A 26,816-nucleotide genomic window follows, 5' to 3' on the forward strand; every position below is an offset into this window, starting at 1 on the left:
TTCTTATTGGATTATATATTGACATTTGGAGTGCATTTTCTTTTGGTCAGTTTGTAGAGTTGAAACTCCCCTTTTGCTTTCAGAACTGTCAGTTATACACAGGGTAATGTCACAGTTGAATCACTACAGATAAGTAAGATTTCTATCTTGGTTTTGATTTCACTGGTGTCTGAAATGTCTAAAGCAGTGACATGTAAAAGGTTTACTTGTACAAAGTTCAGGGTCTGGAGAAGACCCCAGATGACTGTGTAGTGAAATCTTTGCTATGTCTTCTGTTGCAGTATCAGAACGAAGTGGAGCATCAGAAACACCGTGCACTAGGAGAAGACTGAGTTTGTAAACTAACAAGGGAGTTTGATACCTGGCATTCCTTGAGTTTGATTGTAACCAGTGCTGAGTTATTTTTCAGCTGATTCCCAAGTCTGTTTTTGGCAGGCTGCTATTTGCAGTTGCCTTCAAACAGCCCTATTCCAGGAAGCTGTCATAGTACTTGATGTCCTGTTTCAACAGTGCAAGGGGAGTGAATGTTTTCCTTTACAATAGAGTACGTGTTCATACACATGGGTTGTACATGGAGGAAAACTGATGTCAACTTTGTATCTAATGCCTTTACCCTAAAACAGATGGATCTCTTAAAATACCTTTTATTCTCTGTTCCTTTCCAGGTGTTACAAGTAGCACCGAATGCTCCTGTGGACGGAATCATTTTACATGTGCTGTCAGTGCTTTTGGTGAATGCACGTGCATCCCTGCTCAGTGGCAGTGTGATGGAGACAATGACTGTGGGGACCACAGTGACGAAGATGGCTGCAGTAAGAATACTATTCTTGTGTTTGCCTTAACTTCTCTGCAGGTGCTTCTCTGTTTTATAGGCATATCATAGTTTTTGCATGAAAAATGCTTAAGCCTGTAGCTGATGTGCTTTTGACTCAGAGTCTAACAGAGCCAGTGTCCACTGACATAAAGCACAGTGAAAGCCCAACTCTGCCTTTTGCAACTCGTTTTAGACAGCTGTTGGACATAAATGTTTTAGAGGGAGGGAAGGGACAGAGAAGTACCTCTTTTTCCCCACCCTTTCAAGAGTACTACCAGTGAACTAAATTACATGGGTTTGCTATCAATATTAACAGAAAAGAAATAAGCAGTGTGAAGAAGTATATTAAGGGTGTCTGCCCTCTTAAGTAACATTCTAGTTTTTGTCCTGCCTGCCCTGGGATGGGAGGGAAAGTAAGCAGGGTCATCAACATTCACTGGTCTTGGGATCTGCTGCTTTGCAGCTACTCTGTATTTGCATAGTGTCAGCATCTGTGTAGTTGAGCCCAGCTAGGTGAGAACTAGCAGGCAATGGTTCAAAGCTACCCAGAGTTGCTCATTCATACAGCACACACTTAAGCTGTGGATCTCCTTCCCACAAAACATTGGTTCTGGAATTTCAAACATTCTCAGAAAGCAATCTGACAAGTTTATGGATGTAAAGTTTGCTGAGGGCTGTTAAAGATGAGTATGCCACCTCTTGCTGGGGAAGTGTTTGTATCACAAATAGAGGCAGATTTTGGCTTCTGAGGAAGAACGTTTACTTGCATGCTGTGTTCTTACATTCCTCTCTTGTTGTCTGCTGTTGCATCATGTCTCTTGCTGTGGCCTGGGTGAGAGAAACCTTTTGGTCTCGCACAGTACAGTGGTTATGGTATATGCCTAATACATTAAGAAAATCAGGTCTACATGGATTTGTGTGGAAGCTGTACAAACTAGGGAGTAGCAGCAAACTGATCAATCTACTGATACTTTCAGGCACTGGATGTTGGAAAGGATATATATAGTAGAGGCAGAGAATGCAGGAACTGGATTTAATTTCTGCCTTCCTTAATTTACTGTTTCTAACAAGGCAAAGGGAGCTGTCTAGGAAACAGCATGTATAAGATGGGAATGTTTAAACATCTCATTAAGAGTACAACTTGTGCTGTAGGTCTGCAGTTTAGTGAAAGAGGTAAGCTAGAGTGTATAGAGAGGGACAGTAGAGTTGACAAGATGGGAGGGGAGATAAAGAGCTGCATTTATACAGAGTAGAAAAGTGACTCAAGAGGATGGACTAGAATATGAGCTGCCTTTTTAAATATTGCCTTGTAGTAGAATAAATGCAAAGAGGAGAACTTTTTCAGCTGCCAGCCAGAAGCATTCTGAATGGAATTTAGTGGAAAGAAAAGGGCAAAAATAGAAGTTAGGCAATGGGGCTAAGGGCTCTATAGAAATGTTAAGTGCATGGCTTCAGTACACAAACATGAGGTTGCAGTGGAGGGGCCCTAGGAACACTTAACTCCACTAAGCCTGCTCAATCTTGCTCTGAGTAGCTGCTCTTTACGAGTGATACGTGATATTATTGTTAGCTTGTGAGAACTAGATCGACTCTATAGTGTGGGTTTGTGATAGTTTGTGCTGCTTCCTATCTTGCCCAGTTATTATGGCACTGAAACTTCTTGTTAGAGCAGATCACCTGCTAAATCCCCCTCCTTTGCTTGGCGTACAGGAGCCCTGTGAAGGTGCACTTGTTTGTGGGGTTACCTTCCCCTTTGATCTGTTTGCTCCCTGTGCCAAGCATGAGGAAGGTGGCTGGAGTGCGAGAGCAGGGGTGAGGTGTGAGCCCCTTGGAACAGCAACTTCTCACAATCAGCACTGGTGTTTGCACACAGAACATGAGAATTTCTTTCTTTCCCTGGCCATCTGTGACATACGTGCAGGGTTCTGGTTGGATTGAAGTTTTGAGCAACTTCTGGGTTTAGGTTGGTTTATTTTTCTATCTCTTGACTTACACCAGATCTGAAATTGATGGATTTCTTTTCAATGCAATGCTGAGCTGTACGTTTGGGTCTTGAGGAAGTCATCCTACAAGCCCCACATATATTGAAGCCTAGTTGAAAAACTAGCGAGATTCTTCAAAAACCACTGGGCAAGTCTTTATGCTGGGGTGAGCCCAGTGGTTTGACGTGACTCATGAACCTCAGTCTGTGCAACCACTTATATGGATTCTTCTGAGATGCTAAAGCTGTTGAGATTCTTTTTCAGCAATGTATGGAAGTACAGCTCTGAGTTCTACAGGCAGGAACTAAAATACCATCAAGAAGTCTCTGATCAGAAGAGTGAACAGAAATGATTGCAAGGAATCCCACATTTCTAGTGGTCTGCTGCAAGCTGGTTTTTCAGAGTCATGGGATTTTCTTTTCCCTCTGGTGGATGTCCTAACTTTCCAGAGAAATAAAGCTTGCAACCATGCTTATTTTAAGGTTTACTTTGTCTTCAGTGTTATCAGCTCATATGCATAATGTAAGCCACTACAATGACAAGAATGAGTTCCTGAGAATTCTATCTGCTTCCTTGGGAAAGGGTGAGGAGAATGGGAAGACATTGGACTGCTGGACTCCTAATAAAGCAAGAGTGAAACACGGGGTGGGCGGAAAGGTGAACATTACTTTAGCCATTGAAGACTCAATCTTGCGTCTGTGTTTGTGTAACATCACTGCACATGCTTGAGTAGTTTGATTGGAGGTTACTAAATCCAATATTAATGCAATTTTCTAGCCTTGAACATGGAATCTGTCACTTCAGTTAAAAAAAGACAGCTTGAAATGCACTGTGTGAGAAGAAAAGAAACAAAAGGACAAGATACTTGGCATTGAGAGGAATTACAGCTATGAAAAGCAAGAGCAGACACAGGGAGCATTCCTTTTGAAGAGAGATTTTCAGTTTTCAGAGAAATCCTTAAAATGTGGGAGTTTGGAGTTTTTTAATTAATGTTCTGTTACAAACTATAAAACAAATTCCTGCTTTTTGAGTCAGTTGCACCAGGTTTTTCTTCAACTGTTCTCCTCAATCCTTTCTGCACACCCCAGCCATTCTCTCCGTGTATTGGTGTCCTTGGAATGTCTGCCTCTTGTAGGTATTTTCCTGTCGCTTTTGGGAGAGCCCTGCCTCTGCTTACCTGGCTGTGACAGGAGCTGTTTCTCTTGCAGATCTGAAGCCCTGCTGTGATGGGAGCCAATTATTCAGTGACATGCTTGCTTCCTGCTCTGGATCATGTTTACAAGCCAGAGAGCCGTAGTAATAATAGTAATAAGCAGCCTCCCAGCTGTCATGCCAGCTTCATAGACTTTCTCTGGTGTCAGCTCTCTGGCTTGCTGACAGTGACTGCCTTGGAAGCCCTTCCTACACAAGCACAGAGCAGCTCAGCTGCCTTCCTGCCTTGTGCCAACAGAGACTACTTTGGACTGTCTCTAACGAAAGCTGCATGCAAGTGGAGGAATGGTTTTCATTCTGCCCTCCTGCATGTGCTTTGAAGTCCAGGGTGGTGTGAATGAGCCTTACTTCCTGTGGCAAGGGTGAAAGGACAACTGAGGAAACTTGGCCTGAGGACTGATAAATAGCTCTGTTTCTCCTAAGATGCACCAAATCCCCTCAGAACCATCCCCCCGTAGAGCCTTCTTACTCTGAGGTTTGGATCTGTATCATACGTAATGTAAATGTGCAGCTCCATGAGCCAGTATTGTACAACAGAGCATAGAGCTAAGCAAGCCAATTGGTTTCGTTTAAAGGGACTGAAGAAGAATTTACTCCTTTTACCTTCAGACTTACAGAAAGTGGTCTGATGTTCCTATCTCTTTGGGAACCATAGGCAGTTCCTGTTGAGCTACAGCTCATTCAAACCTAGGAGTGGACCTCTTCCTTGCCAGGAACAGGGCTATCAGTGTAGCCTGTATATCAGTCCCACAACAAAACATTTTCAGTTGCTGTGAGGATAAGAATCTCATGGGTCTTTTACTAAAATGAACAGAAACTTTAAAAGAATCATCTTTCCTCTGCCTGCCACTGAATCACCAGCCTTGAGCTCAGACATAAGAGCTCAGGTGAAGCTTCACTTCTAAACTTCAAGTTTTACTAATTTACTCCTGAAGAGCTCAAGTTTCTCTTTAAAAGACACCAGTTCTGTATCTGCAACTGTACTGCACCATTTTATTGGCTTTGGAGTATGTGTGCTTCCTTTACAAGGCACCAGAATTAATGCAGTGCCCCCTCGGGCAGAGAGCGCGCTAGTGATCAAAGGGCTGTGACAGATTGGGTGCTGATGCTATTTTAAATTGGTTTTTCCCCTTCTTTTCCTTTTGACCAGCAGCATCCTTTAAATACACTTCAGCAGTGAACTTGGGAGCATTATCTGTTATTCGGAACCTAGACTGTCCAAAATGGAGTGAATAAAATGCAATGTTTCCCATTTCTTCCCAAGAGCTTATTCCACGTGCACGAGTGTGGCTGTAGCTGGAGGGCCGGCTGCGCTTGACTTTCATGTGGGTAGCATGGATTTCTTTGGGGGGAGTTTGTATTTATTCTTTAACTTAACTCCTCATTCTTCACACAACCGAGAGTTCATGTCATTAAACAGCAGTGTTCAAACTGCTGCGCTCCAGAGCTCGGAACACCGGTCACTTGCAATCCTTGGGTATACAGCAACCTGCTCAGCACAGGCAACAGGAATCAAGTGTTCAAAGGACAGCGGGACGTGATTCAGGCTGCGTTTCACCTTATAAACTTCCCTTTTCCTCCGCCCTCCCCCTTCCCCTTCTGCTCAGCCATAAAAGAGCGGCCTGTGTAATAGGAGTTGCAAGAGGGGGAGGAATAGCAGGCTTACCATAGACCTAGCTTTGCTGTAACCTTGGATGATGTCCAGCGTGACCATGCAGAGGGATGAGCTCAGGGAAATGACTGGAAGTTCAAAGGCCTTTTTGTGTTGCTCTCTGTCAGTTGGCAGGTGTGCTATCTTGGGCTGCCACTGCCCAGCCTAGCTCTACCCACCAGCTCCTCTTCCTTGGGCTTGCTCCTCATCCTGCCTCCCTGTTCTGCCTGGGGAGGAGGGTTTAGTCCCTTGCTGTCTGGGCATTTGTTTGTCTTCCATTCCATTGTAGGACTTGCCTTTCCTCATCTGTTTTAGGAAAACCCTGCACAGATATGGAGCGATGAAGCTGGAATTGAGCAGGGAAGGGGGACATGAGGCTTCACTGTTGCATTAGCTAATCCTGCCATGATTAGTGGTGAAAGCATGTTAGTGCAATCTGTGATCACCTCATCAGTGGAAGCAGCACCTATGAAGGACTGCAGCTTCCTTAGGAAGTAATAATCTTTATTTTACATGTTGGGGCAGTGGGGCTAAAGAGACAGAACTGTGCCTTGGCCATGTAAGCATCAGTATTGAGCTAGGAAGAGAATACAGTGATTCTGTTTCCAGTTGTCTAGATGCTAATCCAGTTTGTCCAGAGGTCTTGCCCCATCTCTAGCTATGAAGGGAGTTCCTACTGCTTTGTTTGTATTGCCATGCACTCTTCTGACTGTGGAAGCATGTTTTTAAACTGAGTTGTATGAGTTAAAGCAATACACTTACCAAGCTGTATAGTCGTTCCTTGATGTCAAGACAAAATAGAGTGGAGGTTGTTTGAGTGTCCTAAGTGTGACCTCTTACCTTTTGAATTTCCTCTTAACTTCAGTTTCCCAAACACTTTGGATGTATTTACAACAGTACTAAACATTAACTCTGGGCTAGTGGTATGCCCTCAGCCTTAACTCCACAGGAATAAAACTCATCAAAATATGAAGTAATAAATGACCAACAGAACAGCTGAATAATAACAACCCTAGAGCAAAGGGCTGTACAGTGCAACCGAAGCCCGATGGGTTTGGAATAAATAGAAGAAAACACAGGAATGTTTCTGTGTAGCCAGTTTGCTTTTTAATGGAGAGAAGTGACTGTGGACTGGGAGGGCAGAGCTGGGAAGAAGGGATTAGGAAGAGACTGCCCCCGTGTGAAAGCTGCTCCCAGAATCTCTTGTGTTTTCCTTTGAAGCATCTGTTTCTATTATTAGGTTCAGGTAATAAGTTAATGTGGATCCCTTCCCTGATCTCATTGGTAGTTCTTCTGCTTTATAAGATCATCAGTCTTCATTCATTAGGTTGCTGGGTTTTGGGGGAGGTGGGGGATTGAGGGGTTGGTGTTTGGGGGGGGGTTTAAAGCATTATTATTTTCCTTAGGTGGATTTGTGTTTTATTCTTCCTCCTTTAAAGGAGAGCTCCTGTAGAAGGGGATTTATCTCCCTCCGGTGTTGTCTGGGCTGACACACACTTGATGTCTACTGGGTTGGGAATTAGGTCCTCCTTTGTATGGAGCAGTTTTTGTTTCACCCCCTTCACTCCCTCCCCTCTGCTTGAAGCTCAATTTTTATATGTTGGGGGAGTATGAAATTGGCTGAAGCGCTCGCTGTAGGGGTGGAATTCCATTTTGTGTCCATACCTCATGAAGGGATGCAGCAGTTCAGTGGGATAATGGTATGGGCCCTGAACCAGCGCTAATGGCCTAACCCTGTGGGAGCCTGAAGAATTCTCCCCTGGAGAGCCAGCATGCAAATTCCCTTCCAGGTGGCTCCTGTGCAGCCCTTTGGTGATTAGTCACGCTGGGACCGAAAAGCATATGCTGAGGGGGATGGTCTCAGCCCTAAACTGCAGCTGAGGCCAAGGAAGGCTTGCTCAGTGTGCAATCTATGGGAGCTGTGCTTAGGGGAAGAGGGATGATGTCTGGGACTGACCCTCTGAATCCAAGAATCCGTCTTGGTTTTGTTTGGAAGGAGAGTTTGGGAACTGGAGTATTTTCCCCTTCTGTCTGTCCTGGGGAAGAAAGGGAAGCTCCATCTCCAGTTTGATGTAGCACAGGGGTGCTCAGGGGAAGTGAAGTGTAAGGAAGTGGGTCAGCCATTGGAAGAGCAGAGTGCTGTCAGACCTGTGCAGTGAAAGTAGATCTGTATCCTTCCTCTCCTTCATACATCTTCAAGACCTAGAAGCAGCTGGAGCTGACCTGGACATGTATCTGCATGGGGCATTCTGAACAGGATGGGAAGAACCTTTCCCAAGGGCTAGTGCCAGATTCTGTATTTGGTTGCATAGCGCAGGGTTCAGTGTTGAGAGCAGTGATGTGCTTTCAGATACAGAGATGCCTACACTGCCATGTTGCGGGGATGGCTGAAAATATAATCCGAATTTGTGGTTACAAAAAGAGACGTTAGAGCAAGTTTGACTTTAACTGCACCAGTGTGTTCTGAGGGGGGGAGCTTTTAGGATAGGCCCTCAACGAGAAATTTTGGGGGACTTACTACAGAGAGTGGTGAATGATTCTGTATAATATAATCAATCCATTGCTGCTTTCACAGGACATTGGCAGCAGTCCTGAGCCAAAGGGAAGTGGAGGGTTGAGGAAGCTGGAAAAGCTGAAAATGTGACTATTTGTTCTCCCTGTTAAATCCTCCTCCTCGCGTGTGTGGCTGCTGTCTTCACCTTCTTCTTTTACCTGCCTCCCTCCCCTCGTGCTCCCACCTCCAGGGTAGTGTTGGCAGGGGAAGCAGCAGCAGCATAGCAGCGGAGGGCTGGTCTGCCTGGTGACAGATGGGAGATGCTGTCAGCAAGCTGGGCTGGGATGAAAGGGTTTCAGGAACCTTTCAGGCTCTCCAGCCCTTGCCCCTTCACATTGCTGAGCCAACACTGTTCTTGGGAGAACACACCTGCCTGGAGCAGCCTTCTGCAGCCCCTTCCCTACCACATCTGGCAGCACTTAAAAGCATAAACCTCCTGGGGCTGAGTGTTCCTCTCATCTGTGGGGGGAAGGACAAGGCTGATGCTGCCCCTTGAATTCCAGCTTTGTGGCTCCAGGCCTCTTCAAACGCTGTGGATTTGTGGTTCTGCCCCATTGCCAGCAGGCTCCTGTGTAGGCAAGCACCATCCCACATCTGCCCACTTCCTCTGTCCCTTCTGGAGACCAGGTTTGGACTCTGTTGTCCACACCTGAGGCACAGCAAATTATCCCCAGCAGAGGATTCCTGCCTCAAAGCTCTTCCTTGCAGGTTAGATAAAAATGCTGGTAGAATTCCTGTGCTGGAACATGCACTATAGCATGTACCTTGCAAAAATCCTGTTCCCAAACACATTGCTTCTGACAGTGCTCGCTCTAAAGATCTCACTGTGCAGTAGAAACAGGATGGACTTCACTGGGAAGCATGCAAGAAAGATGTTGAGAATGTAATTTAGCTTGTTCTAAAATAAGTGCAGTTATGGGAGGACAGCAGGCTCAGGGATGAAAGAGACAAAAGGAACTCAGTGGGGGAATTGTGGTGGCTACTTTATTGTGGGAAGGTCACTGCTTCTCTGGGGAGGAGAGACTGCCAAGCTGCAGCCCTGCCCTGGCCCCATCTGAGGAGCAGCTCTTCCTCCTGACTTTAGGTCTTCCGTTCCTAAGAGGTGTACTCTCCTCCCTCAGGAGGGAAGGAACTGTGCTGTCAGGAAGGAAGCTGGCTGCAGCTCCATGAGGTGTTTCTTTGCTGTTGCAGTGCTGCCCACTTGCTCCCCCTTGGACTTCCACTGCGACAACGGGAAGTGCATCCGCCGGTCGTGGGTCTGCGATGGAGACAATGACTGTGAGGATGATTCCGATGAACAGGACTGCCGTAAGTCACCTCTGTGAAGGGAGAGGGTGGGTGCAGTGCCTGCCCGCCATGGCTGGACAAAGGTGACCCTTTTTAGTACAGGAATGTGAGAGTTTATCCACTGAATCAGACCTTTGGCTTGTTATGTAGCCTGTAACAGAGGTGTGTGTACCTGATGATGTCCCTAGGTCCTGCTACCTTGGCACCTGGTTTGCTGTTCAGCTATGTGTCCTGGAGGAGTGGATGTTTCTCCATCCGGCTGGAGAATCATTTATGCCCTGCAGCCCTGCTGGTTAATGTCCCATGAAGCACTTCCCTGAGCTCTTCATGTCCTCCCCTGTTTGTGGAAACACCTCACCCCTGCCAAATCCTCCTGAACTGCCTGTCTGGCTGACTTCCTGCGGCCTCAGGTTCCACTGTCTGACTTGTCTTCTGGGCTGGGCTGTCCCCAGCATCCTCTCCCTTCAAACAGAGCTCCCTGAGGAGAGATAGGTTCTGTTGGGATGCTCCCCATGTGAGTCTAGTTACCCTGAAAGCTGACTGTGTGCTGCCATGCAAGGCATCATCTTCATGAGAGCTGCCATGGCAGGCTGCTAGCTGTGAACACTGCCACTGTGCCATTAAAATGGAGGGAATTTTGCCTGAGTCTTCAGAGTTCAGCCCCTTGTTTCCCGCCTGTGTTGAGGCCAAGGGTTACTTGTGGTTGATTTCCATTAGCAGAAGGTGTTCAGGGATACAGCTTTCCTCCACAACAAATCAGGTCTGGGGTTCAGCTGGGCTGAAACTGCACTGATTGCCAGGGCTGGCATCAGGCTGCAGTTAGGAGCAGACCTGTTTTGCTGTCTGGTTGAGATGGTTGCAGCTGCTTAATAATCATCACTCTGCAGCCCTTGGATTCTACGAAGCACAGTGCTCCAGGGTGGCTCTGATGGAGGAACCACATCTCAAGAAATGCAAAGTTCAAGCTCTTGGCTGTCAAGTATTCCATGTCCAACACTTGTGTGGAAATGAATTCACTTTTTGGTCACTATGCCCCTGATCTTTGCCTGCCCTTTTGGGCACTGACTTGGGAAGCAAGGGTTTGACACCCATCCCTGGCATTGTTCAGTTGGCTTTGGTTGGATGGGGCTTGGAGCAACCTGCTCTAGTGGAAGGTGTCCCTGCCCATGGCAGGGTTTGAGACTGGATAAGCTTTAAGGTCTTTTCTATGGCTCCATGATCCTGTGTGAGGCTCTGGATCACCGGTCTAAGCTCAGTTTTCTAGATTGCTCAATGATTTTTGTGAAAGGAGAGGTCTATAGGCCAAGTCTGTTTCGTCTTCTGTTTCTCAGAAGTTGGGATGCCCTTGTATTTGAGATGACAGTGGAGAAGAGTGTGATCATAAGATTTGGAAACTAATGGAAGGAGGAAGGCAAGGTTCTGTGCTTAAGAGACTCCTAGGGCTAGCACTTAACCATAGGCGAGTTTCTGCTGGATTGAGATCCTCAGATGCTAATTTTGCAGTCCCTTTCCTCACTGGTCTGCAGAGCTGCTTCCTTAGAAGACTGGCAAAGAGGGTAGAATGAGGCTGCAGATACTGAGGTGTTCAGAAGAGGAAGCTTAAATTTTCTCTCTTCCTTTCCAATGAGCGTTTCCTTTCCTTTGAAGATAGCTTTGGCATCACTGTGAAAAGAAGGTGGAGATATAATCCTACCAGCAATTATTTGTTAGGTAATGATAGAGCCTATTAATTCCTTTTAAAAGAGAGCTGATTGCCTTTTTTCTGTGCAGGGATCTCTTGAGCCTGGCTTGGGGCTATGCTAGAGTCCCATGGGTGGCTCCATTGTTCTGTGCCAGGTACTTTCTCCAACCCACATTCTCAGGTTTTAGAGCCTGCTGTGCTATTGACTTGTGAATGGAGTGGAAGAAAGACACCCAAGAAAGCTCTCAGTGGCTTTCCTGGTATTGTTAGGGAAGGGAAATCAGCTCTCCAGCATGGTGGTGTCCTTGGAGAATGATGTTGCTGGATTGGTAACGTCACGGATTTGGTGTTCTGCAAGGTAAATCTTCTTGCCTTGTCTTCACCTTATCTCCATCGTGTCCCTGCAGCTCCACGGGAGTGTGAGGAAGATGAGTTCTCCTGTCAGAATGGATACTGCATCCGCAGCCTGTGGCACTGTGATGGTGACAACGACTGTGGCGACAACAGCGATGAGCAGTGTGGTGAGTAATGAGGTCCTACAAGTACTGCCCTGCCAGTGCTTTAAAGGGGGTAATGCAGATTCTGGCCTATGCACTTCTGGGATCCCCTGAGCACAGTGAGGGCTTGCAGCTGGCTTGGCTGGGCTGGGCTTGTGGGATAATCCATGGGCTGGCTGCTTGGGATCTCAGGCTGTGTGGCTTACCTGCCAGGCAGAAATCACTTGAGATCTGCTACTCCTTAACATATCATTATGAAATCCCATGGATTCCTTTTGAATCCAGCACTCCATGTCAGTTAAAAGAGTAATGATGGTTTTGTTCAGGCACTGCATGACATGGGTATGTATGGTTTCACAAGCAGTCTTGTTTGTGGGTGCCCTGGGAGCTTCAGGAGCAGGGGATGGTTGTTTCCTGGCTGCTCTGAGAAAAATCAAGGCTTCATTTGCATTATTGTCTCTGCAGATATGAGAAAGTGCTCGGAGAAGGAGTTCCGTTGCAGTGACGGGAGCTGCATAGCTGAGCACTGGTTCTGTGATGGTGACACAGACTGCAAGGATGGATCGGATGAAGAGAATTGCCGTAAGTGCTCTCCTTACCTCATAACCACAGGAAATAGCCTTTGGACCTGCTCCTGTCTTTGGGGTTTGGCACATTTTCTACAGCAGAGATCAAAAACAAGTTAGTCCTGCCTGTACTGGCAGCTATGCTGCCTTCTGTTGCTTACCCCAGAGGGCACAAGAGAATGGTGTATCTCTTGTGTTACCTCACAGGCATACTTCCATCTGTGCAGGGCTGCTTTGCTGTTCCTTCCCATGCTTGTGTGACCTTGAGTCAGAGCAGGAGACTTATGCTTTACTGAACACACCTCTGTATAAAACTGTAGGAGTTGGAGGGCAGGGGGGAAGGGGAGAAAACTATTTCCTTGTTTTCCTCTTGCCTGATTCCTTCCTGAAACTGGGGGGGGGAGGAGGATGGAACACACATAGCATCCTCAGGGACTGCACATCCCCAGCTGCAGGGGCTGTCTGCCTGACCAAGCTCTCCTCACTGCGATGCTTTATGCACCTGAAAAGTAACTGATGGGGTATGAGGGACCCTGAGCACCCACAACAGTTGTTTTCTCCTCTGCCTTCACCGGCTTGCAGCAAGTGTGTGGGGGGGGTCTATTGTGTCCCTTCCTCACCCCCACTGCCTGTGCTGTGTCTATGGAAGTCACAGTGTTCCCTTCCCCCACGCTGCTCTCGAAGGCGCTGTGCAGGATTTGTTCTAGATAGCAGGAAACTTCAAAAGGCTCTGGGAGGGGGCTCGGGGCCGCCCGCTCCTCAAGGGCAGGGGAGTGGATGCATGGGGGACTTGTCTTTTATCTCTCCAGATAATGAGAGCTGGCAGGGAGCCAGGGGCTGCAGACGGTTCTAAGCCAGGAAAGGGCTCCAAGAGGAAGCCAACCTCCCTCCCTCTCTTTTCCCTCCTCTCCCTTGCCTGTCACTTCCCTGCAGGCCATGAATAGGTTTCACCCTTCTGTGGGAATGGAGGGGCACCCAGAACTGGTGCCCCTGCTTCTCTAAGTTGGGATGCTTCTCCAGTCCTGGCTGGCAGTTGTCTCTGTGAGGCATTTTATAGCTATTGAAGCTAAGAAGCTCAATTTGGCTACCATCCTCTTATCTTCCTCCATGTGGCTGTCATCTTTTCTGTATCTCCAATCCTGCTGTCATTCATCTAGGGCAAGATGGGACTACGCTGTTCCTTTGTGTGTGTTTTATGGGTTTCGTGTTTCGTTCAGCTGTTTCAATGTGAGTGCATTTCTTTTGGAGGCTGTGTGTGCTATAATTGAATCACACTACATGAGAATTTAAGTCACTGACTTCTCCAGGAGATCCAAGTGCTCCTTTCAGGCTCCTTTGGTGAGGTACACATTAACACACCATGTAGTATGCCTGCACTTCATGTGCAGTTCATGTCAGTCTTTCTTTTCCCTTTTGCTTAATGGATTTATTTTGAGAGCGCTCAGTTGGAAGACTCATATGTCCAAAACATGCAGTTCATTCTTTGGAGGGTATGAGAAAAGGTGTCAGATTCTGCTGTGTGGGACTCAGAATATCTTTCATCCCTTCCCACACTGTTGAACAGAGAACAGTGGGCAAATCCTTGACTCTGTTGGCCTTTGCCCACGGTCATCTGTCTGGCTTTGCTCCTTACTGATACAGCATGGTTTGTTTTGGTGACAGCTTGAGAGGAAAAGGAGAGGGGAAATCCTCAAAGGTGAGGTGCAGACCTGGGCATTGTGCTTCTTGCCTCCTTCCTTTGGCCTTCAAGTGCTTATCTTGGTTCGAATTTTAAAGGATTCATTCCATACCTTGCACTCTGATGTACCTCAATCCTTAAGACACCCAAAGGGTATCTTTATTTTTCCATCTGGTTTTGTATCTGTTTTGTCCAGGTTTAATAAACAATTGAAACACTGTTAAGCACTAAAACATGGTGTCTCAAGCATGTCTCAAGCATAAGGTGGTATTTGGCACTCTTGTATTCTTTTTGTTTCTTTCCCGTCAAATCTTGCTTCTTCATAGCTGTTTCTTCTTTAGAACTTAATGGGTTTTGAAAAGTTAGTGTTTATAGGCTAACATCCTTTTTATTTATTATTATTTTCGTTGATTGTTTGTATAAGTGTCTTTATATATAGATTTAACCTGCTCCTCAATGAAGCATAAACAGCATTCAAGTTCCTCTCAGTAATATAAGTCGTGCAGAGCTCTGCAGCAATGGCTAGTAATCACTGAATCCTTGCTACTCTATTATTTGACTGTGAGATGGTTGCATCTAAACTGGACTGTGCCCTGTCACCTCAGCCATTTTTTCTTTGATTCCCTTCTTAGCATCAGATGTTCCAGCTGCCACCTGCAGCTTGGAGGAATTCCAGTGTGCATATGGACGCTGCATCTTGGACATCTACCACTGTGATGGTGATGATGACTGTGGGGACTGGTCTGATGAATCTGACTGCTGTAAGTAAATGCAGGGTGGTGAACTGCTCCAAACATACGAGTTGCAAACCTGAATGGATTTTACATTGGTTGGAGAAGGGTTGCAGTGTAGACAGCAATCTCATTGTATAAGATGACTCTTTCACTATTGAACTTGCATTTAAATCTGGAAAGTGAGAATTGTGGTGTGTAATCAGCACAGTTCTGTGTGCGGATGTTATAGCAGTATCCAGAAGAAGTCCGTTCAGGACCAAGTTCCACAATAATGGAGTGCAAGGGTGAGGATGCAGGGATGTTACATTGGTCTGAGTTTGCTCTTTATATTCTTTCCTATATCTGCAGCATCTCATCAGCCTTGTCGCTCTGGAGAGTTCATGTGCAACAGTGGCCTGTGCATTAATGCTGGCTGGAGGTGTGATGGAGACTTTGACTGTGATGACCAGTCAGATGAGAGGAACTGCAGTGAGTGCTGGGAACTGATGGGAGTGTCTGGGGTTTCTGCAGATATAAAGAGTACTTGGGACTGTTAGCCTTGGAATTGGGTCTCTTCTGATCCTTCTTGCTCATCTCATGTTCTTCTTTTGTCCCCCAGCCACATCTATGTGCACAGCTGACCAGTTCCGCTGTAAATCAGGGCGCTGTGTCCGTCTGTCCTGGCGTTGTGATGGGGAAGATGACTGCTCTGACAACAGTGATGAGGAGAACTGTGAGAACACAGGTTTGGCTTGCTGCTTTGCTACTTACAGCTAATGTTTCCATCATGGGGGTAATAAGTAGTGAAGTCTTTTGGTTGTTTCCTTGAGTTCAGCCTAGAGTTTCTACCCTTCCCAAAGAATGTGAGCTATAGTTTATCTTATGTGCTTGCAAACAGGTTCAGGTCTGTGTGATTAAACTAAAGTGATGGTGTTTTCTGGTCAAATATCAGGTCCCTGTACCTTCTTGTCCTGCATTTTGTGGAAGTGAAGAATAAAGCCTCTCTGGTTTAGAAGTTAAGGGTGGTCATCTTCCCCCTTAATATTTGCTCAGGAGTTTCCCTTTCCTAGTTCTCCTTTTCACATGCAGCCATTGCTTTATATAATAAAAGTTTTATATAACAGAAGGCCAGGTTGAAACAAGGCCAGGTTGGGGAGGGCTTGGAGCAACCTGGTCTCTAGTGGGAAGGATCACTGCCCATGACGCGAAGGGTTGGAACTGGATGAGCTTTAATGTCCATTCTAATGCTAACTATTCAATGATTCATTCTATGATAATAATGGCAATGGAGAAGAGGAGGGTTTCAACAGGCCCTAGTGTTATGCTATGGTTCAAAGAATCTCTAGAACCTTCTATTTTCCTCCGATCCTTCAGGATGTCTGTAGGCCTTGTTGAGGAATAGTATGTACTGGTTCATGAATTCATTCCTGTAGGTGAAGCCCAGTTTCACATTCTGACCCTGCTGGATCAGTGTATTTTAAACAGTGAGATTAGGGGTGACAAAAGGGATTTGTACCCCTTGTTTGGGCCTGTTGAGGAGGCAGAGTGGGTGTTCTACAAGGAAAACTGAGCTCAGAGGACCTGGAGAGGTACACGTAGGCATTTGAGTGCAGCTGCTCTAGACTGGTCAGCTGTCATGAGCACCAGTGTGCAGGAGATGGTGGTGATCCTGGGAAAAGCAATTGTACTTAAAGACAAGTTGATAACCCTGTTTCTTCATCCTGATAATAGAGACATTTAGAGGGATTAAGAGAACAGTTGCCACCCAGAAGCCAAGTCAGACTTCCAGAGGCACCGAAATTCAACCTCCCTACCGCAAACCAGACCCAAGGTGGTTGATAACAGCTATTGTTACTGTAAAGGCAGTTGTGTGATTCTGCATTAGGTCTGTGGTGGTAGTCAGCAAGTAAAAAATAACTTGGGGCTTCCAAGCAGGATGTGCACTAGGGAGTCTAAGTGAAGTAGTGTGCTGTCTGCATGTCTGTAGGAAGAGTTGAAATCGTGTGTCACCTCTTGGATTTAGAGCAGAATTGTGTTTTTATTGGCATAGAAGAGATCTGGAATACAAAGAGATCAGCTGATGTAAGGATCATTATATGACATTGATATGACAAATATAGTCCAAGTTTCAGAATCCTTCACATAAAGCATTCCTGTGCTCTGATTAGTGAATCTGCATGTGATTTGGTTTTATGTTTGGTGTGTCTGTTAGTTCTTAGTTGTACTCGTTAATCTCACAACTGCCCTTTTCCATGCTGCTTACAGGCAGTTTGCCAATCTCATTGTTTCTTTGCTGACAACTCTATTGTCCTGTTGTCTTCCTGGGATTATCAGAGGGTGATGATTTGGAAACCACTAACTGAGTCATCTTAAGAGGTACAAGAAGTAAGAGGCAACAGGACAGTGCAGTTACTGCTGAAAAAGCAGTTGGATGGGCAAAGTCCCTCCAAACAGTATTACTTTACTTACAAGAATCCTGTAGAGTCTCCCTGCCAACAGCAGAAGAGTGTAGTTTATGTGTGAAATCCTGTTGCCTGAGCTCAGATATCAAGGATGCTTGTAAATCTCATTCCAAGTCCATCACAGTGCAGTTAGGGCTGGACAAGATTATTCCTAGGCAGATTTAAGATCCATAGCTATGCTGGCTGACGTATCAGATGATTAAATTGAGGAACTGACTCCTCTCTTGCACATGCTGAGTTGGGGCATGGAATCTGGAAGCAAAGGGAGCTAAGCCAGAGCCTTCCAGTCATTCTGAGAGAAACTAAATAGCTAAACTTCCCAGTAAACAACAGTGGGGTCAGTCTGGAGGGGAGTTTGCAGGCCTCCAAATCAGCATAAAGGAGCAGTAAGGAGTGTGAGATGAACTGAATCCAAAGAAAGAGAAAGCCATGGATTTGTGCTCATATACAGAGATTTTAATAACTCTTAGAAAATATTCTGTATTCTTTTCTTCATCATGACTGTTATTCAATGGGTAAAGGGTGATGTGCTTACTTTCCTTTTCTTCTATTGCAGGAACCCCTCAGTGTGCCCCAGACCAGTTCCTATGTGGGAACGGGCGTTGCATTGGCCAGAGGAAGCTGTGCAATGGAGCAAATGATTGTGGGGATGGCAGTGATGAGAGCCCACATCAGAACTGCCGTAAGTCCTCTGAGTGCAGTCTTAAACGTAAATGAAAGCAGTGTGATGTGTGGGAGTCTATCTGGTGCTGCTGAAGGGTATGTGTAAGGAAGAAAGCCTGTGCTGTGACAGTGGGAGAGAGATGAAGACTGGGGAAAAAGGGCTTGGTGGTTTTGCCAATTACATACTGCAGACAAGGAATAATGGGGCAAAGATCTTGGGTGTCAAAGTTTGTCCCTGTTGTCTGTCCCCTTTAGTTGTGGCACGCAGGGGAGAGCTCTGACTGCAAAGAGGCAGCTTCCAGCATAGCCTGCGCCCTCCCACTCTTGCTCAGCCTGTTCTGAAGGGTGACTGGTGCCTAACAGTTGAGGACACAAGCAGCTGCCTTGTGGTTTCAGCTCAGTTATCTTCACCTGTTCCATTCACAGGTCCACGAACAGGGGAGGAGAACTGCAACATCAACAACGGTGGCTGTGCTCAGAAGTGCCAGATGGTACGAGGGATGGTGCAGTGCACCTGCCACACAGGTTACAGGCTCCTGGAAGATGGTCGATCGTGCCAAGGTGGGGTTTTGGAGCAGCAACTTCCTCCCTGCTGCTTTGATGTGCTTGGAGTTGATGGTTATGATAGGGTGCAAATCAGAGCATGAAAGCAGAAGCAAGCTGTCGGTGACATTGCCTGGTTGTTGATGATCCAGTGGTAACCTTCTCCCTTTGTCTGTAACATGCAGATGTGAATGAATGTGCTGAGGAAGGCTACTGCAGCCAAGGCTGTACCAACAGTGAAGGAGGCTTCCAGTGCTGGTGTGAACAAGGCTACGAGCTGCGGCCTGACAAGCGTAGCTGCAAAGCTCTAGGTAAAGAGGAGTTCAACCTTTTTCTGGGGTGTGTGTGTTGGTCCAGCTCTCATTATTTTGTCTCTAATGTTTCACTGCCAGCAATGTGCTGTTCACCAAGCCAACATGTGAGGATAGGGAAGTACCTGGATTTGTATTTAGGTATGGCCAGGTTGTTGGAGAATACCCATGAAAGCTATGTGATTTTGATCAAGGAAAGATACTTCTTTCTCTGCCAGCAGGACAGCCCTTGCTGCCTTTTCCTAGTCCATTGTCATTCTTGGTAACCCAGATCCTGGGACAAAACCAGCCTCGTGCCTCTGTCTCTGTTCAAGATGTGTCTTAACCTTTCCGGTCAGTGAGGTTTTATCACACCTCCTTGTGGTTTGACCCTTGATCCTGGTCACCAGTCCTGAATGCTGTGAGTGGCTGCTGAATGCACATCTGATGATTTTAAGGGCATTTATACACTTGTTTAATTTTATTCCTCAGCTCCTCTAAATGTGGGAGCCGAGAAATTAGAAATTCCATTTAAAGAATTAAGATTTCAGTATGAATTCTGCTAATGAAATCCATAAGAAATCAAGAACAGTTTGGGTTGGAAGGGGCCTTAAAGCTCATCCAGTCCCAGTCCCCTGCCACAGGCAGGGACATCTTCCACTAGAGTAGGTTGCTCCAAGCCCCTGTGTCCAACCTGGCCTTGAACACTGCCAGGGATGGGGCAGCCACAGCTTCTCTGGGCACCCTGTGCTAGTGCCTCAGCACCCTCATAATAACAAATTTTTTCCTAATATCTAACCCAGTTCTCCCCTCTGGCAGCTTAAAGCCATTCCCCCTTGTTCTGTCCCTACATGCCCTTGCAAAAAGTCCCTCTCCAGGTTTCTTTTCATCCCCTTTAGGCACTGCAAGCTGCAATAAGGGCTCCCCTGTGCTGAACAAGCCCAGCTCTCTCAGCCTGTGTTCATACAAGAGGTGCTCCAGAGCCCACTGATCGTTTTTGCGGCTAACAGGTCCATGTCCTCCTTGGAGGATGTTGACACTGGGGTTTTTTTGGTTGTGTAGTTGTTTTGGGTTTTTTCCCTCTGCAGTGGAATTACCTGCTGAGTTTATCTCTGTCTGAGGCAGATTTTAACTGTATCTTGTCTGTGGTAGAAGATGTGGTAAAGCTTGTGTGTTTGTATGGCCAAGTGATAGATACAGGAAAAGGAAACTATAAACCAGCTGCCAAGTGGCTGCCTAGTGGTATGGTTACAGAGGCTGAGGTGAGGTGAGAATGATTGCTTCTTGCTGAGTGAATGTTTGCCAAAAGGTTTGGAACTGCTCACCTTTGAGTTAAGACTGTGTGTTGAGGATGGGAAAACAGCTCTCTGAAGTGTTTTAGACTTGGGAGCTGATTTCTTCCTGCTAGTACCACATAACTATGTTCCAGGACTTGGTGCAGAGGGAATGTTGGGCAGAACCCTATACAAGTACTCTAATGCTGGCTTCCCATGTGTTCCCAGGGCCAGAGCCAGTGCTACTCTTTGCCAATCGAATTGATATCCGACAAGTGCTGCCTCATCGCTCAGAGTACACCCTGCTCCTGAACAACCTGGAAAATGCCATTGCCCTTGACTTCCACCACAGCAAGGAGCTGGTGTTCTGGTCTGATGTCACTCTGGATCGCATCATGAGGGCCAATCTGAATGGGAGCAATGTGGAGGAGGTGGTTTCCACAGGGCTGGAGAGCCCAGGTGCGTCACCACAAAAAAAGGCAAAAGCCTGAGGGCTGAGCATGATGTGAGAGCATGGGTGGGTGAGTGGAGAAAAGTGGGTACCCAGCATTCAAAGTGGAGTACATCTCCCTGAGCAAGGGGAGAGGCTGGATGGAATGGGGGTTAGATCACTGTCCCCATAGAGTTAATCTTGGCTGATGGGGGAAGAGACAGGAGGATTGAATTGAGCCTCTTATGAGGCTGAGAGGGAGTGGGAGCTATTCTTCTGAGCAAATCCTGCTCCTGGTTTCATTCTGCTCTTAATTCTCCCCTGGAGATAGGTGGACTTGCTATTGACTGGATCCATGACAAATTGTACTGGACAGACTCTGGGACATCTCGAATTGAAGTAGCAAACTTGGATGGGACTCACAGGAAAGTGCTATTGTGGCAGAACCTGGAGAAGCCGCGAGCAATTGCTCTACATCCTATGGAGGGGTGAGTGAAAGCACAGGACTCCAGTGAGCACTCAATGTAGATGCTTCCAGGTGAGCATCGAAAACCCCATCTCTGATCACAGGCTCTGGGCTCAAGCCTTCATTTGATATTGTCAGTTTGGGGAACCTGACAATGCTGAGGCTTTCAGAGCCTTAACCCTGTTTTGAGCCTTTCATGTTTCACCAGAGTGAAAGCGCTGGGTGTTACCATATTGACTGACACCACTTCTCCTATGGCTGCAACCCAGTCTCATGCTCGAGATCACAGAACTGATGTTTTACACTGATAGGGAGTGATGGTGGGTGCAGTATATGGGACGTGAGTTTTAAAGCCTGTCTCTCCCTGCCTCCTCCAGCACTATCTACTGGACTGACTGGGGCAACACTCCCCGCATTGAGTATTCCAACATGGATGGCTCTAATCGACGCATCATTGCGGATACGCACCTCTTCTGGCCCAATGGGCTGACCATTGACTATGCAGGACATCGAATGTACTGGGTGGATGCCAAGCATCATGTCATTGAGAGGGCTGACCTCGATGGGCGGAATAGGAAGGCTGTTATTAGCCAGGGTAAGTAACAGAGCTTTGTACAGGGAGTGCTCTCTGTAGTAAAGACAGAGTAGCACAATGGTACTCTGCGTTTGAGCCACTGGCTTCTGCTTCTGTACTTGTCTCCTTTCACTGTGGGATGAATTCTGTTACCACTGGGGGTGGGGTTTGCTACGTGGTGTTTAGTGGATAAGAGAGAGAAGTTGTCTGTTGTATTAGTGTAAGGTGGGTTATGCAGGTTGACTGTGGCAAGGCCCAAGGAGCAGAGGAAAGAACATTCCCTCATCTCCCTGCTAGCCTGAGTCCTGTTGGACCTGATTATATCCTTGTGTTGGATGTCTGTTACAGGCCTCCCACACCCATTTGCTATCACTGTGTTTGAGGACAGTCTATACTGGACAGACTGGCATACCAAGAGCATCAACAGTGCCAACAAATTCACAGGCAAGAACCAGGAGATCATCCGCAACAAACTGCACTTCCCTATGGACATCCACACACTGCATCCTCAGCGCCAGCCAGCAGGTAACTGCAGAGAAGGTAGAGACCTATTTTAGCTGCTAGAAGACCTGCTGTCACCCAGCACCCTGTAAAACAGGGAGATGGCAGGCCTGAATCCAGCATATACACAGCCACCACCTCTGTCCAGAGCTGGTGCAGAGCTTGCTCCGTGTGGCAGTTTAGCCCTGCTAACCTGGTGTTAGGTGTTACCACAGCTCCCTCTGCTGCCACATGGAAGGGGAGACTTTTCAGTAGCAAACGTGGCCTCTTTATCTAAGAACCGTTTTGGGAGGAGGAATAAACAGCAAATGGGCAGTAGTAATGACTGACACCTCCTTTATTCCTTTTCAGTTGCCATAATCTAGAAGGGAATTGAGTTAAATGCTTTATTTTAAAGTTGAGCCCTACAAATGGAGTTACTGATTTAGTTTATGTTTCCTTAATCTCAGTAACTTCTGGGTAGACAAATTACAGGGTCTTGCCACTTTGGTTGGTGTCTATACGCTTTACTCTTTGCTTTATGCGTGGTTGTTTTTGTCTTTGGCTACTTGAGCAGGGAGAAACCGTTGCGGGGCCAACAACGGGGGCTGTACTCACCTCTGCCTGCCGAGCAGCAAGGGTTACACCTGCGCCTGCCCCACGGGCTTCCGCAAGACCAGCAGCCATGCCTGCGCCCAGAGTAAGTGAGGTGGGACCACAGCCTGCATGCTCGGATGTTCAGAGGGTGGCAGAGGGTTGGCAAGGGGAGTAAAAGCCAGCACAAGTTGTTTCCAAGGAGGTGCAGCTGGAGAGACTGAGTTAATAGTATTAAGGGCCCCACCAGAGGATGCTTCACCTTCTTGATACATTCTCTGTTCTGCAAGCCCTCACTAAGCTTGATGGGTGGGGATACAGAGAAGCTCCATCTTTGCATCCTTATTTCAGGACTGCTATTGGTGCTACTCTACTTGTCACAGCTGATTCTCTCCCTAAAATGCTCATAGGAGCTGTGTCAGTGATGAACAAAAAGTCCAGTCCTCTTAATTGCCACAGTCCCTCTCAGTTTGCAGCCATGTGGAAGAATTAGGCCAACTGTCTCCTAGATTCTTACGAGCTATTCTCAAATGGCTGTTTGATTTGAGGGAGGTCGGAGCCATTCCTTGGTTGACTTTGTTTCCCCACCATAGGCTATCCCCAAGAAACAACAACCCCCTACCACTCTGTCCCCACCCCTGCCTATGCCACCCAGTGATGTTTTGCTACCAGTAATATCCTGGGCTGTGACCTGCCAGTGAGAGGTAATGGAAGTGGTTAAGGTTGGCTATAGCAGGGAATTGTCTGTATCTATCACTGTGTTGTTGAACTTAGAGAAATTAAAAGAAGACCTTTCGACCTTTGATCAGGTCTTGACAAGTTCCTGCTTTTTGCCCGAAGGATGGACATCCGTCGGATCAGCTTTGACACAGATGACCTGTCAGATGATGTCATTCCCCTTGCTGATGTTCGCAGCGCTGTGGCTCTAGACTGGGACTCAAAGGATGACTATGTCTACTGGACAGACGTTAGCACCGACTCAATCAGCAGAGCAAAATGGGATGGATCCAGCCAGGAGGTACAGTGTTAACTATGTGTGGAGGTCATCTAGCCATGAAACTCCTTGAGCATCAGCTGTGAAGGCACTGAGATACACTGCTCTTCTAAGGAGCTTCATTAGTTTGCCTAGTTCTGGCTCAGAACAGCCCTGAGGTCACTGAACACTTCATAAACCAAGTTTGGTACATGTTCCTGGTATGGCAAACCTTGAATTGGGACACAAAGCATGTTGCAGTTGTGAGCTGTTCTCAATTCCTTTGTTGTAGCCCTAAAATCTGAAAGGAAGAAGTATTAAATTATCTGTTATGTACTACATTTGGAACAAAAGCCATGCTCCTTGGGAATGCTTCTTGCGCATGTCCTTAGGCTAATGTGCCACAGGGGGAAAGAGTTGAAAGTCTGGAGCTGCAGTTTGAACAGACTTGAAAAATAGATGTTTCTCCAAATATAAGACTAATTTGAACTTCTGAGTCCTTAATACTCTCTTGTATGGCATTGGTTTGCTTGGGCTTTTGCCTTTCTGGAAGTTAGCATTGTTAGTGAATGGTGACACATTGGCCAGGGGCTTATTCCTTAAGGTCTAATCTCACTAAGCACTTTTGCTTTCTTGTTTTTATTTAGGTCGTAGTGGACACCAGCCTGGAAAGTCCAGCTGGACTGGCAATAGACTGGGTCACCAACAAGCTGTACTGGACTGATGCAGGTACTGGGATCCTCTGCTTTCCCTAGGCTTCTGTCTTCCTTATTAGTGATGAAAACTGGAAGTCAGCTGGCTAGTTCTGTGTCATTTGAAGTTTGTATGTTTCTGTCTAGCAAAAAATGGAGGGGTTCGTGTGCTTCTAACAAAGTGGGAGTTGAGGTGGAATCCTTTGTTTAATTCTTTTTTGCAGTATCCCCGGTACTAATTCTGTAGAAGGGCTTATAGTAGAAGTCAAGCACAACTGTTGTCTTGCATTTTTCTTTCTGTGCATTTACCTGTCTTTCAACAGTGTATCTTGGGGTGCAGCAGCTACTATTTGGAGGATGGGCCCTGCTGGGAAGTCATAGTTCAGATAGATCTAAGGGGGTGATTCTTTTTTAGCTGTTCTCTCATGCCCACGTAGACACCTTGAGGCTTAGGAAAGAGCTGGTTTACATTCATACAGGACTCTGCATCAGTGATAGCCACAGGGGTTACTTGAGAGGTCTAATGGTAGGTGATGCTTTGAGCCACATTTCTTACTTATCTTCCACCTATGAACAGATGGATGGAGAAAAAAAAAATGCATTGTTATAGGGATGGTTTGTGCCTTAGACCTCTGGAATCACAAGAACTTTGATCTCTTATTCTCTTTCTGGACTTTTGTAGGAACAGATCGGATAGAAGTCTCCAACACAGATGGGACCATGAGAACTGTTCTGATATGGGAGAACCTAGACAGACCAAGAGATATTGTGGTGGATCCTGTTGGAGGGTGAGAGATTCTTTCTTCTGGAATGACATGGCAATTCTTGCATGTCTAAACAAGTTCAGGCTCTTTCTGTTTGTGCAATTGTCTTTCTGTGATGCCATTGTTCTCCATCCTGCCAAAGACTGAAATTAGAGACCTGATTTTGGATGCTAGTGGAACAAGATAAGCAGGAATAATTTCTTGTTATGTTGTAGAGCTTGCAGGAGCTGGCTGGAGTTTTCATTTGCTTGTTCTGGGGACATAATAGCTAAAGATGTGGTACAAAACCTGTTGAGAATGAGGCCGTGTAGATCCTTTCTCTTTCTTTATTTCACATCTGTGTTGGATTTGTGTTCAGGCTCTCTGCTTATCAACCAGAGTTCAGCCAGAAGGATATCCTCATAGAATACTTAGGGTTGGAAAGGACCTTAAGATCATCTAGTTCCAACCCCCATGCCATGGGGTGAATTACTGTTGATGTCAAGCACAGTTGTGGCCTCTTGGCTTCAAAACACTCTTTCAGAGTATTGAGGGATCAGCTGTGCTGTGAACAGCAAACCCAAGCAACAGAAACAAATGGTTTCAGTAACAGATTTTGCTTCTGAATCATAAAACCTTGTGGAGCTGGGGATAGGGTGAATAGGAAAAAGCTTTCCAGCCATTGCCTTAAAAATGCTGAAGGTATTGAATAAAGGTGTGCTATTCATTCCTTGAACGGATCACTGGAAGACCAGCAAGAGTATAAAGAGCTAATAGTGGAGACTGGTAAATAATTGGCTAATTTGTAGAGCTTGAACTATTATCTTGAACTTTTTCCTCCGTATTGTAATTAGGCCAGCCCATGGGCAGTAGGAGATATATAAATTTGAGTATGATCCTTAGGTACAAGAACCCAAGGCTGAACATAAGGACAGTGTTAACCCAGTGCTGCTTCCTACTAGGGCCTGAAGGCACCAGGCTCCTTTGCTTCTCTAGCACTGCCTGGCTGTAGTGGCAGTGAAGGAATGTGGGCACTCACTTCTGTCTGGGCTTGTGTTCAGGTTCATGTACTGGACTGACTGGGGAGCCAGCCCCAAGATTGAACGTGCTGGTATGGATGCCTCAAACCGCCTGGTGATCATTTCCTCCAACCTAACATGGCCTAACGGCCTGGCCATTGACTATGAGTCACAGCGGTTGTACTGGGCAGATGCAGGCATGAAGACCATCGAGTATGCTGGTCTGGATGGAAGCAACAGGAAGGTAAGGGAGCCATTTCTGAGGAGGGTGTCTGGGAGCCTAAGGTGTAAGTCCTTGAGCACAGAGTGCTGCTGGCCCCTGCCTCTTTCTCCAGTTGAAAGTGAAATCTCCAAATTAAGACATGCTGGGCTGCTTTCACTGGGAGAGAAGAGCTCCTCATGCAAACTCTGTTTGAGGGGAACCTCCTTTTGAGGGCTGATGTTCCCCCATCACTCTCCATTTGCTGTGACTGTGCATTATGATGTTGAGAGGGGACAAGGGAAGCCTTTTCCCCTTAGTGACTTCTTAGTAATGTTTCTTTGGGGGTTGGGGGTAATCTGACCAGGTGCTGATTGGGAGCAATCTGCCTCACCCCTTTGGACTTACTCTTTATGGCGAGAGAATCTACTGGACAGACTGGCAGGCCAAAAGCATCCAGAGCGCAGATAGAAGGACTGGGCAGGCTCGGGAAACGCTGCAGGACAATCTGGAGAATCTTATGGATATTCATGTTTTCCACCGGCATAGGCCATCAGGTACAGAGCTCGCCCCAAGCCACACTGAGCTGAGAGCTTGCTCAGGCTCTGGTATATGGCACAGCTCTCCTGCAAGGAGCTGACCTGTCTGTCAGCCATCAGTGTCTTAAGTCTGTGGGTGGAATATGAGAGCATGAGAATAACTCTTTGCTTGGTATTTAAGGTCATTCTAGAATGCATTTCTGTAGCTGTTACACCCCTTTTTTGTGCTTGTGCTACTGG

General features: G+C 46.6%; 1 protein-coding gene across 1 annotated transcript in view; it reads left to right on the plus strand.

The window, feature by feature from the left end:
- The window catches only part of LRP4 (LDL receptor related protein 4), an 81,775-nt gene that overhangs the window by 40,727 nt on the left and 14,232 nt on the right, over window positions 1-26,816 (plus strand). The window contains exons 2-21 of the mRNA XM_034062340.1: window positions 666-812; window positions 9,405-9,521; window positions 11,589-11,702; window positions 12,144-12,260; window positions 14,555-14,683; window positions 15,005-15,124; window positions 15,255-15,380; window positions 17,654-17,779; window positions 18,187-18,321; window positions 18,489-18,614; window positions 20,096-20,326; window positions 20,629-20,785; window positions 21,141-21,358; window positions 21,686-21,862; window positions 22,395-22,517; window positions 23,221-23,429; window positions 24,032-24,113; window positions 24,759-24,864; window positions 25,881-26,082; window positions 26,405-26,594. Coding sequence (XP_033918231.1) covers window positions 666-812; window positions 9,405-9,521; window positions 11,589-11,702; window positions 12,144-12,260; window positions 14,555-14,683; window positions 15,005-15,124; window positions 15,255-15,380; window positions 17,654-17,779; window positions 18,187-18,321; window positions 18,489-18,614; window positions 20,096-20,326; window positions 20,629-20,785; window positions 21,141-21,358; window positions 21,686-21,862; window positions 22,395-22,517; window positions 23,221-23,429; window positions 24,032-24,113; window positions 24,759-24,864; window positions 25,881-26,082; window positions 26,405-26,594 — 2,952 coding nt within the window. The remainder of the gene's footprint in view (window positions 1-665; window positions 813-9,404; window positions 9,522-11,588; window positions 11,703-12,143; window positions 12,261-14,554; window positions 14,684-15,004; window positions 15,125-15,254; window positions 15,381-17,653; window positions 17,780-18,186; window positions 18,322-18,488; window positions 18,615-20,095; window positions 20,327-20,628; window positions 20,786-21,140; window positions 21,359-21,685; window positions 21,863-22,394; window positions 22,518-23,220; window positions 23,430-24,031; window positions 24,114-24,758; window positions 24,865-25,880; window positions 26,083-26,404; window positions 26,595-26,816) is intronic.

The sequence above is a fragment of the Melopsittacus undulatus genome, chromosome 4, assembly GCF_012275295.1.
Source record: "Melopsittacus undulatus isolate bMelUnd1 chromosome 4, bMelUnd1.mat.Z, whole genome shotgun sequence".
NCBI classification, from domain to species: Eukaryota; Metazoa; Chordata; class Aves; order Psittaciformes; family Psittaculidae; genus Melopsittacus; species Melopsittacus undulatus.